This window comes from Zingiber officinale, chromosome 11B, assembly GCF_018446385.1.
Source record: "Zingiber officinale cultivar Zhangliang chromosome 11B, Zo_v1.1, whole genome shotgun sequence".
Classification (NCBI taxonomy): domain Eukaryota; kingdom Viridiplantae; phylum Streptophyta; class Magnoliopsida; order Zingiberales; family Zingiberaceae; genus Zingiber; species Zingiber officinale.
The window spans coordinates 10,955,826-10,974,035 of NC_056007.1; the positions used below are offsets into that span (position 1 = coordinate 10,955,826).

General features: G+C 37.5%; 1 protein-coding gene across 2 annotated transcripts; it reads right to left on the minus strand.

Moving 5' to 3' along the window:
* Positions 1 to 4,292: 4,292 nt before the first annotated feature.
* LOC122034579 (ASC1-like protein 1) lies at positions 4,293 to 14,448 on the minus strand. Of its 2 annotated transcripts, none has more exons than XM_042593886.1 (6): positions 14,154 to 14,448; positions 10,017 to 10,231; positions 9,770 to 9,925; positions 5,461 to 5,646; positions 4,810 to 4,994; positions 4,293 to 4,699 (listed from the first exon to the last, which is right to left on the minus strand). In XM_042593886.1, the coding sequence occupies exons 1-6, from the start codon at positions 14,289 to 14,291 to the stop codon at positions 4,668 to 4,670; spliced, it is 912 nt and encodes a 303-aa protein (XP_042449820.1). In that variant the 5' UTR covers positions 14,292 to 14,448; the 3' UTR covers positions 4,293 to 4,667. The 2 variants fall into 2 exon arrangements, with proteins under 2 accessions (XP_042449820.1, XP_042449821.1); XM_042593887.1 differs by having other exon boundaries at positions 14,167 to 14,302.
* Between the last annotated feature and the right edge of the window lie 3,762 nt (positions 14,449 to 18,210).

Here is an 18,210-nt window from a genome sequence, read left to right on the forward strand (position 1 = left end):
GATCGGCCGTGCGACCGATCGACATCAATTCAAAGGTGTGATCGGTCCGCCGACCGATCCACCACACCGCCTCGCACACACCGCCGTGTTACCGGTTTCGATTCGCTTTGAACTAATCAACCTGTGAGCTTTATGTGGTGCGGGTTGCAGTTTCATTCCGTGCTTAATTTCAAATTAAGCCTCATCAAAGGAATAAGACAGAGCTTACTTTCTTCATGTATCACTGCGATGAGGGAAGATTGAGCATCAACGGATACTGATGCTAACAGAATCTCTGTTCACGATCGGCTTGACTCCTGTGGGTTGGTTGGAGCTCAGAAGACACCAGCAAGACCAAGGATGGTATTGGTGTGAGTTCAGAGAACTAGCTGAGGAGGAAGAGTGATTGGCGATGCTTGTGTTTACAGCAGAGATTCGACGCAGAGTTTCTGCAGCGAAAGAGCAGAGGCATAAGAAGAGAGACGAGGAAGCAAGGAATAGAGCTCTCGGTTGATTGTGTGAAACAAGCTGTGCTGTGCTTTGTGCTTGAAGAGAGGCTGTATTCTTGTATTCCTGCTTGTGCTTATTCTTCGCTGATTGTGGTTGTGAGCTTCCTTTGATCATTTCACTTGAGCCACTACTGTAAGTCTTGTGCTTAATTTCTTACTGCTGTTAAAGACTTTGTGGAGTGGTTACTCCACCGAGAAGGAGAATCTTTTAGCCGGATAGCTTCCGGGGTGTGATCTACCTGAAGATCAAGGGATCGTTCACCTTACGGACACGCCGAGGAGTAGGGGCAAGTTATCCCCGAACCTCGTAAATTTCTGAGTTAGTGTGCTGTGTTCTCTCTTTGTTTTAGTTTTCTAATTCCGCTGTGCTAACAAAGTTCTTGAAGAAATTTGTGTTTAGTATTTTTCAAAGAGGCTATTCACCCCCCCCCCCCTCTAGCCATCTAAGATCCCAACACATCGCTGATTTCCTCTGAAGTAACTCTCCCTTCATCGACTCTCTCCTTTTGGTGACTCACCATTAGTGCTAGTCTAGCATACTCCTCTAGTTCAGACTCTTCTGATGATGACTCATCTTATGTTGCTTTGAGGTTCTTTTGTTTGTGCTTTCTTGACCCTTTGTCTTTGACTTTTAATTTTGGACCGTTCTCTTTTTTTTTTGTCCTTTCTCATCGCACTTATAGCATCGTACTTTTCTTTTTATTCCATGGAAGCTTGTTATGATGAAATTTATTGAATTTGTTAGTTTTAAAGAACTTTAAAAATGTTCTTACGATATAAGCTTTTTCACCTTCGTTGAGAGATGTGTCGGAATCTGATTTGACCTTTCTCATGTTCAGTTCGACATTGTTGTTTGGCTCCTTCTCCTTTCTTATGTCTGCACATCTAGATTCATGTAATTCAAAGGTAGAAAATAAATTTTCTAAACTACTTACCTCGAGATCCTTGGAAATGTAGTAGGTGTCTACTATTGCGGTCCTTTTGGGTGTTCTAAGAAAAGTGTTGAGAGCATATCAGATTGTATCTCGGTTTGTTACTAGTTTTTCGAGGTTCGTCAGTCTGATGATAATCTCCTTGATCTTTTCGTATAATTGAGCTATCATTTCTCCTTTTTGCATCTAGAGGTTTGTCGGTTGATTTCTGAACAAGTCATGTCTTGCTAGCTTGACTTTCGATGTCCTTTGTACAGCTCTAGGAATTTCTCCTATAGTTCTTTGGTGGAGTCGTAAGCGTCAATCCGGTTGACTTCTTAAGGTGGTAGAACGTTTAGTAGATGGAACTCTACTTTGCCGTTTGCCACAGAATTGACTTGCTCTTTCTTGCTCCATAATTGTTATTCTTTTTCGGCTCCTTGCTGATCTCTAGGAGCTGCAAAATCATATTTAATTGTAAGTAATATGTCAAAATTCATTTTAAAAAATATCTCCATCTTCTTCTTCCATGTAACGAAGTCTCCCTTGAACTTTGGTGGATGAATGCTCGCTCCGGCCATTTGTTCTTTAGACGGTGATTAGTCCTTCTGAAGCAACCTTTCTCTGATACTAATTGTAAGTCCACGTTAGGTCGGCTATAGGGGAGTGAATTGCCTGAAAAGAAAGTTAACAAAATCTCTTTTTTTGCTTAGCAAGGATAATGAAATTAATTAAGCAATTAATATAAAAAAAATAAATAGAAATAAAGGTAAGAGGCACAGCAGTTACTTGGTTACAACCTTGGTAGTTGTTAATCTAAGGCAATGAAAAAGCTTAGTAAAAATCTTCTTCGTTGAAGGCGGAAAAACCGCTTATAGTTATTGAATGCTCAGAAACAGTTACAAATTGAAAACAAGAAGTATTGCTTTATTCCTAGCACCTAAGGGCATTTTATAGCCTCCTGGGATAAAGTAGTCATTGGTATTCATCTCTTAAAGGTGACATTCAAAGAGGTCTAGGGCGTCTCCAAGATAATATAATTTATCCTCATCATAATAGAGTTTTATCCTCTTCAAACGGTAGCTTAACTGCTACTGGAGGTGTCTCCAATTATATTGAGGGCGCCTTCCATCACCTTGAGAGTGTCTTCCATGAAAATGCCCGAGGGTGCCTTCCATCACCTTGAGCGTGCCTTCCACCAGGCGTGAGGGTGCCTTCCATCAGCCAGCTCAACCAGTTAACCTTCAAAACTGGTTAACTCTTCTTCGTTCTTCTTTGGGTGTTACTCTAGCCGTCCGGAGTTAAGCTCACCCAAATCCAACTCCGATATTCTTCTCGAGCAAGCTTCCTGCCCAACTTATCATCTCTCGAACGTCGCACATGTTCTTCTCATCCACCACTGTATTCTTCCGCAACATCTCATCCCTCGGATGCACCGAGCCCGTCGACTCGCTTCCCGTGTCATCATTCTCGTCCGCTACGTCTTCCGCTTGACTTCTTATGTTCTTAAGTTCTTACACACTTAGACACAAGGTATCAAAGTCACAGAATTTAACTTAACCCGATTGCCCATATCAAAACTAACCTAGGGTACTTACACCCGATTGACCTATCAAAAAATATATATATATCTTTATGATTTAGGGATTAGATTATAGTATTAAACTTAAAAATTTTCAAAACGAATAAAATTTTAAGTGTGCATGGGATCTGCGACGTAAGATATCATCTCTCTTTCTCTCTCTCTCTCTCTCTCTCTCTATATATATATATAAAATTATTATCCTACTATTTTATGGTACTCACCTTGTGAGTATCATGTGTAATTTTTTTTAACTTAAATACTATAATCTAAATCTTAAATCCTAAATATATGACCCCTATAACATATGGAGAAAATATCAATTCAACTAGAATGGATTCAAAATTATATTACTAAATGGATCGGGATTATAAATCTTCCTATTTTCATCTATTAAACAATATTTAAGTACTTGAAACACTTGGAATGTCTCTTGAAAATTATCAAGTAGCAAATATTTCTTTAACAAAATCTAATTATAAGTTATTAAATGTAAAATGAATATAAATTTATCATTTTAGGGGCAATAGTCCCCAAAGGTCACAACAAATTCTTTATTAGGATTATAAGATCCGATTCTTTTATCATATTATATATAAGCGTGCTATCTTGCACACCTCCCGTCCGTGCCTCCGTACATGACTGAAAGAGTTTGTCCATATAGCAAATGCGATTAAAGCTATCATGCAAATAACTCCTCTCAGTCACATACGGAGACACTGATAAAGATGTATATATATATATATATATATATATATATAATTTTTATTTTATAATTTAAGTATTCGAATTTCATCCCATTAATGTTAGAGATAGACTATCTTCCTCCTACTTCACCTATTAGATAAATTCGAAGCACAACTTATACATAAAAAAAAAAAATCAATCTCTAAAATATTTCTCATTTAGAATTCAAATTTTGATTTGCTTATTGCTCTTCTAAATATTTTATCAACTACGACAACTCGTGAAAAGACATCTTGCACCTTTGTAGATACACATTATTGGACTCCATCTCTATAATACAAAGATTTCCTTTCAACTCTTCAATTCACTTAAAAAAATAATAAGCATCCCTTTGAGTTTTTCTCTTCTATAAGTTAGCCAAAGCGTTAAAAATTCACTAAGTTTTAAAATTTAAAGTGCTTCTATTTTAAAATAAAAATTTATGATATAGTAGTCAATTTTGATCAAATTGCTTCAACTTAGATCAAAATTACTACTCAAAGAACTTTTATATCAAAATACTCTTTACAAATTTGCTAAACTTGCTCAAACTAAATTAAAATTACTCCGACTTAATCGAAATCATTTAAACAATATTGTGACAATTATGAGTTGTATTTAATTATGATTAATAACCGCTACAATACTACTTAGGTAATTTGAATTAACCTGAAGCAATTTTAATTCGATTTTGCATACAATCAACATCGAATTCCTTCTAATGGAGATAATTGAATCTCCAATGGCAACCACTCACCATGAGATGAAGATGTTCTTTTCCGTCTAGAGAAGCTTAATGCCAGGTCAACCTAAAAATAAAAATGGCTGATCTTTCTTGAGAATTTGCGAATCGCAAGCCGCCTTTATGAATAATCACTAGCACAATAGCACAAAGTAGTCATCGATGCGCAAAAAGAATGCTGCCGAATCACATCAACACGAACCCGAAGATATTCCCAATCAATCTTCATGTTCCTCTTCACTTTCTGAATCTAAAAGCCAAAAAGGGCCAACAAAAATCATACATTATGATAGATGCTATTAGAAAGACACTATCAAAACCATGAAGTTTGAAGAGTAGTTACTGCAGAAGAGGACTTGCCTGATCGGACATCATCACCAACTCGGCCTCTGGCCTGGATTTGTTTCACAAGCATTCGATACATCAAAACCCACCAGTATATGTTAAGAACAAGCAGCAAGAAGAGAAGAGTGTTGAATACATAATAATATATGGGTCCTTCAAATTTGTGCTTCTCCTTGTCCAAGGTCAGGACGACTTCGTAACTGTTGAGACATGAAGTCAGTAGTTCACTCGGCTACATCTTAAAATAAAGAGATGCATGAGAATTGGCCACTAATGTGGTTTTAAACTAAAGCTTTGAATATTAAGTGCAAATGACTTTAGGCTAGGTTGAGTGGGATGGGAAGATAGCAGGAGAGAGGAAGGAGGGGAATTCGAAGACACATAGATCATGGATCACTCTCATATTTAAATTTTATGTTGCTTTCTATTCCCTAATCTTCCCCCTTATTACCGCCCAAGTAAACCAAATGTCGATAAGTACATTGTTGCAGGAATGTGATTCCCATATTATAAATGTTCAGATGCTCAAAACAGGCAAGAGATTAGTAAATACAATGCCATTGCAAAACACTATCCATAACTAATTATGCATCTTAGCACTGAAAACAGTCCCGAGTTACAAAAGCTACTTCAATAGCAACTTGTAAGAGAAATCGAATATTTTACCTTGTGCTTCGGAGGATCCAGAATGGAAAGTACGTAAGACGAAGTATGACCCATGATGCAACAAACATAAGAAATGAAATGGTAGCAAGCCATTCTGTTCCACTATACTTGGACATCTTCCCCACCTCCAAAAACACATCACTTGCATCATGTATGGCCAAAACAATTGAACCAACCCGAGCAAATCTGCCCAAATACAAAGAGATAAATTACTAAAGAATCATAATCTTAAAGTAGCTAAAAGACCAGCTTATTATTACTTCTAGAAACATTATCATTTTAAACCAAATATTTAACAGAGTTCGGTTACAAAACATAAATAAAACTACAATGTTTCTTCCAAATCTTTAACTTTGCGAGGCATTAGGCTGTATAATCTGGCTATGTACGAACTTCTGCTCATGCTATGCTCCCAGACATTCTTGTACTATCCATTTGATTTTTACAAGGAAATCCTTTATTAGTAGAACAAAGACTGATCAAACCTCTAGAGTTGGTGACGCATACCAGCTAAAGTCACTTTGTTTGTTCTAGAAAAGTATTTCATGTCCCCCATGATTTACTATTTTTTTCTGATATAGTTCTGTCCCCAGAATGCATGTTTAGTTTTGGGCACAACAATAATTGGGAAGTGGGTTCAATCGTTGCCTTCTTGTATTGTGCATGAGACCAGTGCGAGCTTTAGTCACTAGTTTTATCTCTTCGAATCGAAACGGGTGGGACAATATAAAAAAACTCTTCCAAGGGGAAAAGTTTGGGGTGCAAACTACCGTCGAAGGAGACCAAAAAGTATATACTATCAGTGTAACATAAACATATAATATAAATTAGGCTTTTTTTAAGAAAAGGCACTTTTCACTTTCTTACTTCCTGCTTTTGTTCTGGTTTCTTTGCTTCTGGTTTTGCTTTGCTTTCCTCCGATAAATTGAATCTTTGTTATCCCACTCGTGTTGTAGGGCATTTTCTATCTTGCCATCGGGCCGGCAATACTGGGCCGCTTGAGGTGAGCGATATCACCTTTTTCCAATAGAAAAGTATTTCATGTCACCACGTTCATGCTTAAATATGCATATCCAGTGCATCCCACACCTCACGTCTGCATATATAGTTGCATGTTGTTACTAATTTTCAGTTAATTTACCCACACAAGCAAGTTTAGTTAATTTAATTTTTAGAAAAATATAGATAAGGAGGTACCTAATTCAGTTTGTATTTAATTTAATTTTGAATGTAAAGAATCAAAAGATGAGAAAGGAAGAAATGCCTTGAAAAGAGAATGTAATAGGAACGAGAATGTTGATTGGACTATTTGGAATAAAAGATAACTTTTAGAATAAGGACTACATGTTTTTGTAATGTTAGACTGGGACACCCTTTGCTTTTTGTCAATCACTAGGAGTGGGCATATATAGCCTGAAACTGGTACACCAAATTGAAAATTTCAATTTTTTAGTTTATCAATTTGGTTTCAGTTGGAAAGTAGTCAATCCTTTTGGGTTCGGTTTGCTTTCAAGTTACTTCCTGGTGAGACCAATAAAACAAATCAAATCGACTAATACTTATATAAATACAAATACATATTTTAAACCACATTAACCTATAATTTACTATGTATTTGTTTATTGTCTGAATTCTTTTTATTGTAAACATTATAATAATTATTAGCTATAAATTAAATAATATATTGTTTAGTAGCTTAGTAGTTAGTATGTACTTGGTTTATGATTTTTTTTTAATTAAAATTTTGATTTAAACTGAAACAAACCAAAACCAAACCAAAATTCTCGGTTCAATTCCAACCCAAACCATTTTCATTTTGGTCTGAATTTTTCAAACTCAAAGTTTGAATTTGATTTACCTATGAAGTCAGTAAATCGAACTGTGCCCACCCCTAATAACTATGTATGGTAATTTCAAACTAGCTTGAAGGATTTTTATTTTGATTAGGCTCTTAAAAACAATTAAATTATATGCTTATTGTAGAATTTAGGGAATAGGAAAAGATTGTATTGTGTTCATTATCCTTCATGAGAAAAATAATCATGATAAATCACAAATCTAAAATTCCGTGTGAGACTAAATCTTAGTAGATAAGAAACCCTACTAATAAATACTTCAAACAGTCCTCGTAAACATGGAGCAATGGCACTATCTATACCAACTTGTTACGTACATTAGAAAAACTCTTATAAACATAACCATATACTAGACATAAAAATGATGAAATAAAATATAATGCTCGCAATGTGAAACCAAACTTAAAAATTAACAAAGCTTGCAACCAAGATCCAACTGACCTATGATCAACCAATTTTGAAAATAGTTGAAAAAGCGTGAGGGTGGTCCATACACAAGCAAAGGCTGATAGTGATGGTGTTTGTGTCCACATGAAGTGCAATCATCGATAGGTTATAAGGTCAAGACCAAACGTTGATAGCGGCAATGCTCATGTTTGCGTGGGATTTCAAATTGTGAGTGCCCATGTGAGATACAGTTGTCAATAGGTTGTTGCTTTATATGCAGAGGTTGTGTGGTAGTATTGTTGTTCCTAGAAAGACCTTGTAGTGCATAGAGGTAGGTGATCAAGCTATGAGCAAAAGGCTAGTAGTTTGGTGCTCCCGCCTCCCAGCTAGTTCCAACATTGCTTTCACATCTTAAAATGTTCTCTAATCTATAGGGTTGCTTGGACTTGCTTAATGAACATGAATACCTGATCCTCTTGAAAGGAGAGGAGGAACCTCTATCGATAAGTTTGGTAGTGGTTTACAAGCTCTAATGTTAGAAGGAGAAGGGGGATTATGTTGGCTCTGAGAGCAAGAGATAACGCGAGCTTTGTGAACAAGATAGCAAAAGAGGACATTGGAATCCATGTGAAGTTGTGGCTTGCATGTAAAGGAGTGTCACATGGATGTTCACGATGCTATAGTTGTGCTCCTAGAAGCATAGTTCTAGTAGTTGCTATAGGAAGTTCACTGGGAGACAAGTAGATATAGACACGTCTTAGAGGACAACCTCATAACTGAAGCAGGGATTTACCCAACATAATTAGGCATGATAGGTGGCAACAGATGTTGGCACCATGATGCACATGGTCGGTTGACAGTCATGGGCTTGCACCTCATTGGTGCATTTGGTCAATTGTGACAAGCTTTGAGGCACCCACTATGTCCTTAGGGGTCGTTGGATGGAGACAAAGAGACTAGGATCACTATATCTAGATTGAGATCAAGGACAACAAGGTGGAGAAGAGATTGGCAATGGAATAGAGAGAGCCTAAGAATTCCAACAATATCTGGGAAGAGAAAGTCAAGAGCCAAGGCATGTGGGGGAAAGTTGGATAAGGAGAGGTGGTCAGCAACATCCACCTAAGGAGAATACTACTTTGGAAAGACCCAATTCTAAAAGGGCAGCTCCAATATCATGTAGAACTTAAAATACAATTCATGAATTTAATAACAGCAAGTATTCAACGATTTTAAGTCCTATAGAAATCCTTGATGCAACTTTCTTCAAGTATAATAGGAGTCTTGAGAGTACAAGAGATGCAACGCCAATGATATCTTTATCATTTGGAAATCAAGCTATTTGTATGTGGAAGATGTTTTTGTCTTGTGAGACAACTTTTGGAACTATATAAGTGCTTATTGTAGACTTATGATAGTCCAATCTCACAAGAAACAAAGATTTCAAAAAGGCTCCAGCTGCTACCAGCCTAGTTAGCTGAATGAGTCAGGATAAATCAGTTGTGCACCTTAAACATCTTAAGCACGAATCAAATTACTATCAGATAAATGAAAAAAAGTTCAACTGAAAGTGTTTCCACAATTGTGTTATATGATACAAAAAAAATTCCAACATTAAATTGTTAAGTGAAGTTGGACTTAAAAGTTTTTAACTGTGATGTCAGTACTGTATTAGGGACGAAAAGAAATTTGTCACCATAATTTACTCAATTTAAATTGGTACATATCTTTTTGAAAAAGGAAATCAGCTATCGCTTAAAAGATTTTCCTTGAGTATCTAGAAGATGTGATGTTCAAATAAAGGCAGTTTAGATAGAAATTGCTATCAGAGTAATCAATCAATAAAACAGTTAATATTGTGAATAAGGATTTTCTTCATATTTCAAATAGTTTATATGAAGAATATAGACAATAATTCTGAACACACTTTTTCTCCTATATCCAAACCATTCTTGATAAAGTTTTTAAAAAATAAAATTTTCAGCTAAATAACAAACTATCTGCATGCATCCGTTATGGCAGAATGATGGGGGGAAAACAATAGAAAATTGGGGGTGACAACCAACCTGAATATATAAGAGAGCACAATCAGAACTACACTTGCTACATGATGAGACATTGAAACACCAAAGTCAGATCTCCTTGTTTCCCAAAATATGAGAGCAAAAATAGAATATGTGTAGAAACCAGCAGCATACATGTACACGACCTTAAGTTTTAACCTGGATGAAAAACAAACAAGACTTAGGCTTAATCCAATTAGCACACTAACAAGTAGCAAAAGATCATTGGCTGGAAAATAGCATGTCTTACTTTAGTTTTTGATCGGGCCAGACCTGATCTCCTGGTCCTACCCAAAAATATTTGGTATTTGTGAACCATGGTTCATTGTATGTGACGTAGACGGACAAAAGCTCTCCTGAACAGAAGTAAAGAAACTTCCATGCTGACTCCTTACACTTCTTGACTTTTCTTCTTCTTTCTTTTTCATCATTCATTGTTTTAGGTATAAGCCGCACAGCTAATGTCTATATAACAAGAAAAATCAATAAATTTCTCAATCCTTAATTGTGAACTAAACTGAAAAGGGAAGCATGGAGAGCCTACTAATCAAACATCAAACTTGATTCCATGTCCCATGTCACATACATAGAAGACAGATTAAACTACCATATATATGATTGCCTTACCCACACAATTACCTGGACAAATATACAGAACTCCTTAAAAGATGTTTTCCTACAGGTTCTCTTCAAGTTTAATTTTGTGCAAACAGACATCAGAGTAGTGGATTAACATTTGATCTCATTTATAAACCATTTTTGGGGCATGATAAATTGAAAAGTGTTGCCGTTATTACCAACAAAATAATAAGTTTTGTGATCACCCATTAAGGCCTTCTATCCAAGACTGCAAATTAAGATCTTTTTCCAAGCACAGAAGTCTGAACAATAATCTTTCTTTTAAAATATTGAAGGGATCCAAGATTATAAAACTAGTTATCTGTTGGAATTTTTTCAGCATAAAAGATTTTCCAAAAATGTCTTTCAAAACACGGAGAAGGAGAAGGAGAAAACTATGTTATCTGTTGGAAGTTTTTTACCACAAAAGATTTTCCAACAGTGTTTTTCAAAACACTAAAAAGGAGCCTCATAGGAGACTTTAATTTCACATTTCAAATTTGAAAGGAATCTAAGACATTTAAAATGTGTTCATGCATAAAGTATGTTTTACAAAAAGGTGTAATTAACGGAGGCTTGAACATGATGGAATCATTTGCTAAATCATGTGCATTGCACATGAGTATGTGACGCACTGTGCTGCATCCCACAAACGCACTGTCCTATACCACATGATGCCACTATGTCTAACAAGGCTTACTGGATGTACATGATGTACAATGTGACCTTTATTGGGGCATTGTACACTTTCTTAGTTGCAATGACATGTGTAATTAATTTATTGTCACATAGAAAATCACCATCCACCTAAGCCACCACATGTATATGACCAGACCACTGACTAGACCATTGAGTCTTGTAGACGAAGCTTTGACTAGCAGATTTGTGCACCTGGACAAAATCCAACAACTTTGTTTTAAAGTTAGGTGATCACAACTTGCACAAGATCAAATGATCTCATCGTATCTTAGATGAAATTTGCAAGACCTCAGTTGCACACTTAGGAAAGCGACTACAAACTTCAGGATCATCACTTGCTACAACTTGACAAATTATCATTCCAACCCATTAGTGACTATGTATTTCCTACAATCGTAAGACTTATATTTTAGCTGAAGATAGTGACGATCAAGGAGATAGCAGTTCTAATCCAATTGAAGAGGTTCACCAATTCCAATTTCAAACAGCGATTGAAAAAGATGCACCTCCTTCTTGCACCATTGGTGATGATCTATGTCCTCAACACTCCCAAGCACAATGAGGAAAAACTTTAGAGTCGATTCAAGAATGGAGTTAGAGGGAGAATAATGACTTGATCTGCTACAACCCTGATGCGGCAATAACTATCAATTTCGTTGATTCACGCACAAATACCAGAAACGATTTTCTAAACCCTATTGATTCAGCGGAATGTTATGGCAATCAAACTTGACGTTTGGGAAGAAACGACACGGCTACAAATTCTTATTAATCAAAACTTCTTTACATCAACCTTAAATAATTGTTTATATAGACTTCAAGCCCTAAGACACGAAGAAAGGAAAGAAATTCTGATAGAAAAGAAAAATTCTAAACATACAAAAAATCTAAAATATCCTAAACATACTCAAAATCCAAAAAGACAAAAGACAAAAATTATCAAAAATATTCTAAATACGAAACTCAATAAAAATAATAAAAAGATTAAAATTGCTTTCTCGAATTGCTCTTCTGTCCATATCATTCTCTTCAAGGTGGAGAAAATTCGCCCTCGAATTTAGAGGAATCTGGAATCAACTTAGAAAAATTCTCTCCGAAGTCTTTGGTCTAGCACTCGCCTTATGAGATCAGCCTCTTGAACAAAGGAAGCATCAACAAGAAAGAATCTTCATACCACCAATCAGCACTACAATTTCTAGGCCTAACTCCTGTACTAATGTTTTCCACAAGACGCTCCCACCAGGGCTTTGCATCATGCCATACTCCATCATAGGCTAGCTAAAATGCTTTGGATCTGCATAAGCTTTGATAGCTAAAGAATCAATGCATCTATCGATGATCTGAAGGTTTTCTGCATGAGGAAGAAGATCATCACATGTTTGGAGTGCTTTTATCAAATCATTTCAATTATGAAGAACCACTTGGTTGAAAAAGATCTCTAGCTGAGCAATCAAGTTGCTTTCTATGATTTTCTCAGTCATTTGAAGATGTTCAGCAGCACATCGAAGGTAAATGGCATTTGAGGCAGTGAGTTCTAACTTCACATCATAACAAACTTTGCTACTAGTTCAAATGCCTTAGCCCCACCACACAAATCTCTTCTTTATGAGAGATCTCTTTGATAAGCTTTTCCATAAGTCCGCTCTTTGACATAAGAGGAAACTTATGAAGATGGAAGGACATCTCCTCAACTTCAACAGCAACATCACTTCGAAGTCCCGTTGTGCAGTCCAATGCTTCATCTGCAATTTTATACATCTCTTCATCGTCAGAAACTAGCTCGCTAGTTGACTCGATCTCATCTTTGTCGTAAATTGGCTCACCGAATATTTCAATCTTTTTGTCCACATATTTCTTAAATAAACAAAAACTTTCCTCCTCATCAAGAACATCCTCTTCATAAATGTCCATCTCTCAAAATTGCTGCTCCATATCAAGATCAAAAGCATAGTCGACTTGTTATTTTCTTCTCGGCGACATGTTTCCACAAGATCAATTCGGCTCTAATACCAAACTGATGCAGCAATAACTATTGATTCCGTTGATTCACGCACAAATACCAAAAACGATCTTCTAAACTCTATTGATTCGGCAGAATGTCAAGAGATAGGCAACCAAACTCGACATTTGGGAAGAAACGGTGCAGCCACAAATTCTTATTAATCAAAACTTTCTTACATCAACCCTAAATAGTTGTTTATAATAGACTTCAAGTCCTAAGACACAAAGAAAGAAAAGAAATCATGATAGAAAGGAAAAATTCTAAACATACTAAAAATCTAAAATATCCTAAACGGACTCAAAATTCAAAAATACAAAAGACGAAAATTATCAAAAATATCCTAAATACCAAACTCGATAAAAATAATAAAAAGATTAAAATTGCTTTCTCGAATTGCTCTTCTGTCCGCATCAAACCCCAACCTTAAACCAATGTCTGACAATGTGTTGAAGACCTACCAACATCATGTGATGGAAAAAGAAGTTTCTTGTAAGTAAACTTCCCATAAGTCAATAATTCTAGTGTACTGAAACAATTATATGAGTTGCAAAGAATTTTCTAATGACTAAAAGAGATTAAATTGAGTTTGGACAAATTCTTTGCAATGACACTCGCCATCGACAAACTCCCACCTTTTTGTAAGGATTTTAAACCACAGAATTTGTGCACTCCAGTAGGCAGATTCCGACAACCTTGTTCCTGAATCGGACGGATGGTGGATTCTTGCAGGGGAGTGCAAGCGTAGAGGAGAGAACAATCTTATCAACATTGTAGAGGAAATTTCCAAATCCAGAATATACACTAACGATTTATTGAGGGTAAATTAAGCCCTACTACGCACTAGACGAGTGATAAGCCATCATTTCAACCCACTATCGACCACATTTTTCCAACCCTATTCACATAAATCTTAATTAAGCTAGTCAAAGCAAGACCGGATCTTCTCGAACACCCTGCATCCAAATTGACAAAAAAAAAAATCCAAACTTTCACCAATACATGAAACTTCGACAAAGGAAAATCCGAACAGTGATCAATACATCAACACAAGGTGCCCTAATCACGCACCTCGAAGACAAACCTATCGAGGAAGAATCTGATGGTGAAAAAGAATAGCGCAAATAAGGGCAGCGCCAGGAAGTCCTCGTACACGGGGTACGACTCCTGCTGCCAGCTCAATGATCTGAAACCTCCGATCAAATCCATCTCTCCGGCCCAACAGAGAGCTGCGAGATCCAGAAAGACGGGATCTCGCAAGCCGCCGAGGACGATCGTAGCTGGATGGCGTCGAGGGCGAGGAGAGATTCCCAATTTAGGTGCAATCTGCGAACGCAAGTGGTCGCAGAAGATTGAGAAGACACGTGGACGTTTTCAATTCGGTTTCAAGAAGAAGATATTAGCGACAAATGATGTCAAACCTTGCCTTGACAGCTACTTTATATTCTGTTTTGATACTTCAATGACCCGGTTGCTTTTCAGAATCATGAAATGAAATTAGATTCCATCCACCAACACAATATATATATTGCACTCTTAAAAAAACTAAAAATCCGGTATGTAGCCCCTACAATTCGATTAATCTCCCAGTGGATGGTCTGATCCTTACTCCACAAATCGGCTACCAATTAAATCCGAGATATACGAGAGGGTACTGACATGACGAGCCAATATCAGTAATAGTTTGAGCACCACCAGCGTTTAATATGCCTAGCACGAGAATCAAACTCTAGTTATTCGTGACTTACCATGCGCGCATACTCATGAGAGGGGAGGGGCCTACGTGACCACTTACCTGTGCACCTCCCCTCCCATGCGTGCACGACAGGTGCGTGCATATGGTATCGTGCAACATAATATTTCTATATAAAGTATGTGTTCTTAGGATAATATTATTTCAAAAATTAATATTTATTCATGATTAATTAAAATACTGAGAACAAACATATTCATTTTTACCATCATGTATTCTTAGGATAATCAAATGAATATATATTAAGCATGTAACTCACATGTTGATTAGTGATGTAAAAAATGATTATGTAAAATAATGTCTTTAAGATATACAAGAATTTTTTTCTTAACACTGGTTATTTAAGAGGGGCAAACATAAATTGATAGACATTTTATATATATTTATATAGAGAGAGAGGGGCATCCAGATTTTATAATCTAACTAATTTTATAGTAGACAGTTCGATCCAATATTCCATGTACGAAGTAAATTTAGGAAGTGCATTGGCTCTTAACATAATATCTCAGCTTCATCAATTGTTTAATCATCGTAGATGTGTCTTGCGTGAGAATTAAATTATAATTACTTAGAAAATACTATATATATATATATATATATATATATATATATATATATGCGCGCAATTATGAAATATTGTAGAGTTCCAATAATACTTTAATATATGTGAGGATAAATATAGAAGATGAAGATATAGCAAAGTCACCAATAATAATTGGTGTAAGATGATGTGGTGCAAACCGTAAATATATGGTTGTCATCGAGTAATAAAATATTAAATCCACATGAATTAGTAACTAGACTAGTCAAGAGGTTTGGGTTGTGCAAGTGCCAGAGATCTAAGGAGAAAATTCAGAGAATATGGTGCGAAAGGAGTATTAAGTGAGATGATGAGAGAAGATAAAAGAGAATGATTTGAGAGAATTCTAGGATTTTCGGTTTCACCATAATTGATGCGGTGGTAAAAAGTACCTATCAAGTATAAGTCAAGGGTGGAACCAGCAGCCGACGTGAAGGTCAAAGTCAAAGCTGTCAATGCCAGAGAACCAATGGACCCACCAAAGGTGGCCGAGCGGAAGTCGACGCCAATTGTCGATCAAACCTAAAGGTCCGATCGGCCATGTAGCTTATATGAGTGGGTCGCATGTCCAGCCACGGTAACCACGGAAAGAACATCAGATGTTCACAACTGACCAAGTGAATGTTGTGCCGACCGAGGTCATCTGTCCAGTTGAGCAAGATGCAACCTGCCGAACCGAGGTACTATGGAGCAGAGCAACTAAGATTGATCAGGCGGGGAATCCCGACCTAGCGGCTCACCCGCTCAGCTAAGCAGTGGGACTCCTCCCATATCTCATAATATCCCTCTGGGAAGTAATGTTGCTGATAATATGGCATGGTTAATAGGCAAATCGTAAGATAGAAGCTTCTACTATCATGTCAAATATTTGCATGTCCTTTAATGTATGGTATCAGAGATACTTTTCTGACATGTCCTTTCATAGGGTGATCGGGAAAGCATGCCCAAACCTTGAGGAGCGTGCACATCGCCTGCTAGAACACTATATAAATGAGGGTCCATGCACCGGCGGAGGTATGTGGCATCTGTTATTTGTGTTTGTGCTCTCACTATTGCTGCATTGCTCCGCCATCTTTCTACTATTCAGTGACTGACTTGAGAGTCGAAGGGTCAACGCCGGGGACCCCTTCCTTGGCCCAGCACTGACGTTTCTTGTGTTGCAGATCGGAGCAGAGTCTTCACATGATCAACCGAGGAGCCACATTCCCAGCTAGCCTTTTTCACCATTTTTAGACAGAATCATATTAGCGCCGTCTGTGGGAACGTAACCTATATCCGAGACATGGAGATGGAAGATGTCGAACCACTCACGACGATGACAAAGGAGGAATTAGACATGCTGATACAAGCCTAAGCAGTCGAGATTGTGGAGCAACAACAGCAGACAATGGTCGAGCGATGGGTACATGAGCCCTCGGCATTAGCAGCATGGAAGAAAACAGGAGGGTTATTCCAAGATCCTTCCAGGTCGACGACTTAGTATGGAAGAGAATCAAACTGGTCAACAACGTCAGTAAGTTGAAGCCCCCATGATGCGGACCGTATAAAGTGATATAGAAGCTCAGCTCGAGATCTTATTATCTGCAGGACGAGCATAGAAGAAACCTAAAACGACCATGAAGCGCAAATCATCTATAGCCCTATCAGACCGGGTAGTAAGTTTGCGTTAAATTTATGTAAATTGTAAAAATTATTGTTCCATGAATGCAAGAAGGTTTAAATAAAAAATAATTGAGTATCCAAACTCTAGCGTTGTTCGACCGAGTTATAAGCGAGCTTGCTCTCGTGCCAAGTGTCCCAGACTCTCGTGTCGTTCGGCCGAGTTATATGTGAGGTTGCTCTCGTGCCAAGTGTCCTAGACTCTCATGCTATTCAGCCGAGTTATAAGAGCGAGCTTGCTCTCGCGCCAAGTGTCCTAGACTCTCATACCGTTCAGCCAAGTCATAAGCAAGCTTGGCCTTGCGCCAAGTGTCCTAGACTCTCAAGTCGTCTGGCCAAGTCATAAGCGAGCTTGCTCTCGCACCAAGTGTCCTAGACTCTCATGTTGTTCAACCAAGTTATAAGCGAGTTTGCTCTCACGCCAAGTGTCCCAGACTCTCGTGTCGTTCGATCGAATTATAAGCGAGTTTATTCTCGCGCCAAGTGTCTCAAACTCTTGTGTCGTTCGACTGAGTTATAAGTGAGCTCACTCTCGCGCCAAGTGTCCCAGACTCGTGTCGTTCGGTCAAGTTATAAGAGAGCTTGCTCTCACGCCAAGTATCCCAGACTCTCATGTCGTTCGGTCGAGTTATAAGCGAGCTTGCTCTCAAGCCAAGTATCCCAGACTCTCGTCTTGTTCGATCGAATTATAAGCAAGCTTGCTCTCGCATCAAGTGTCCCAGACTCTCATATCGTTTAGCTGAGTTATAAGCATGCTTGCTATCATGCCAAGTGTCCCAGACTCTCGTGTCGATCGGTCAAGTTATAAGTAAGCATGCTCTCATACCTAAGTGTCTCAGACTCTCACGTCGTTTGACCGAGTTATAAGTGAGCATGCTCTCAAGCTTAAGTGAGTCGATTGCCTTTCTCATAAAAAGGCTTGTTATGTGACCTAGTCTTAGAGAGTCAGCCCGAACGATTGAGTTACGAGTAAACTTGCTCTACCATTAAGTGTAGAAACTCTCCTAGAGATCCAGAAGACCACTACGGTGGAAGTTCTTTATAGTATTACTCGAGTAGACTGTGGAAGCTAAGTCTAAAAGATGAAAAGAAGTATAATTATAAATTAGTGCACCCATAGAATGAAAACTCTAAGG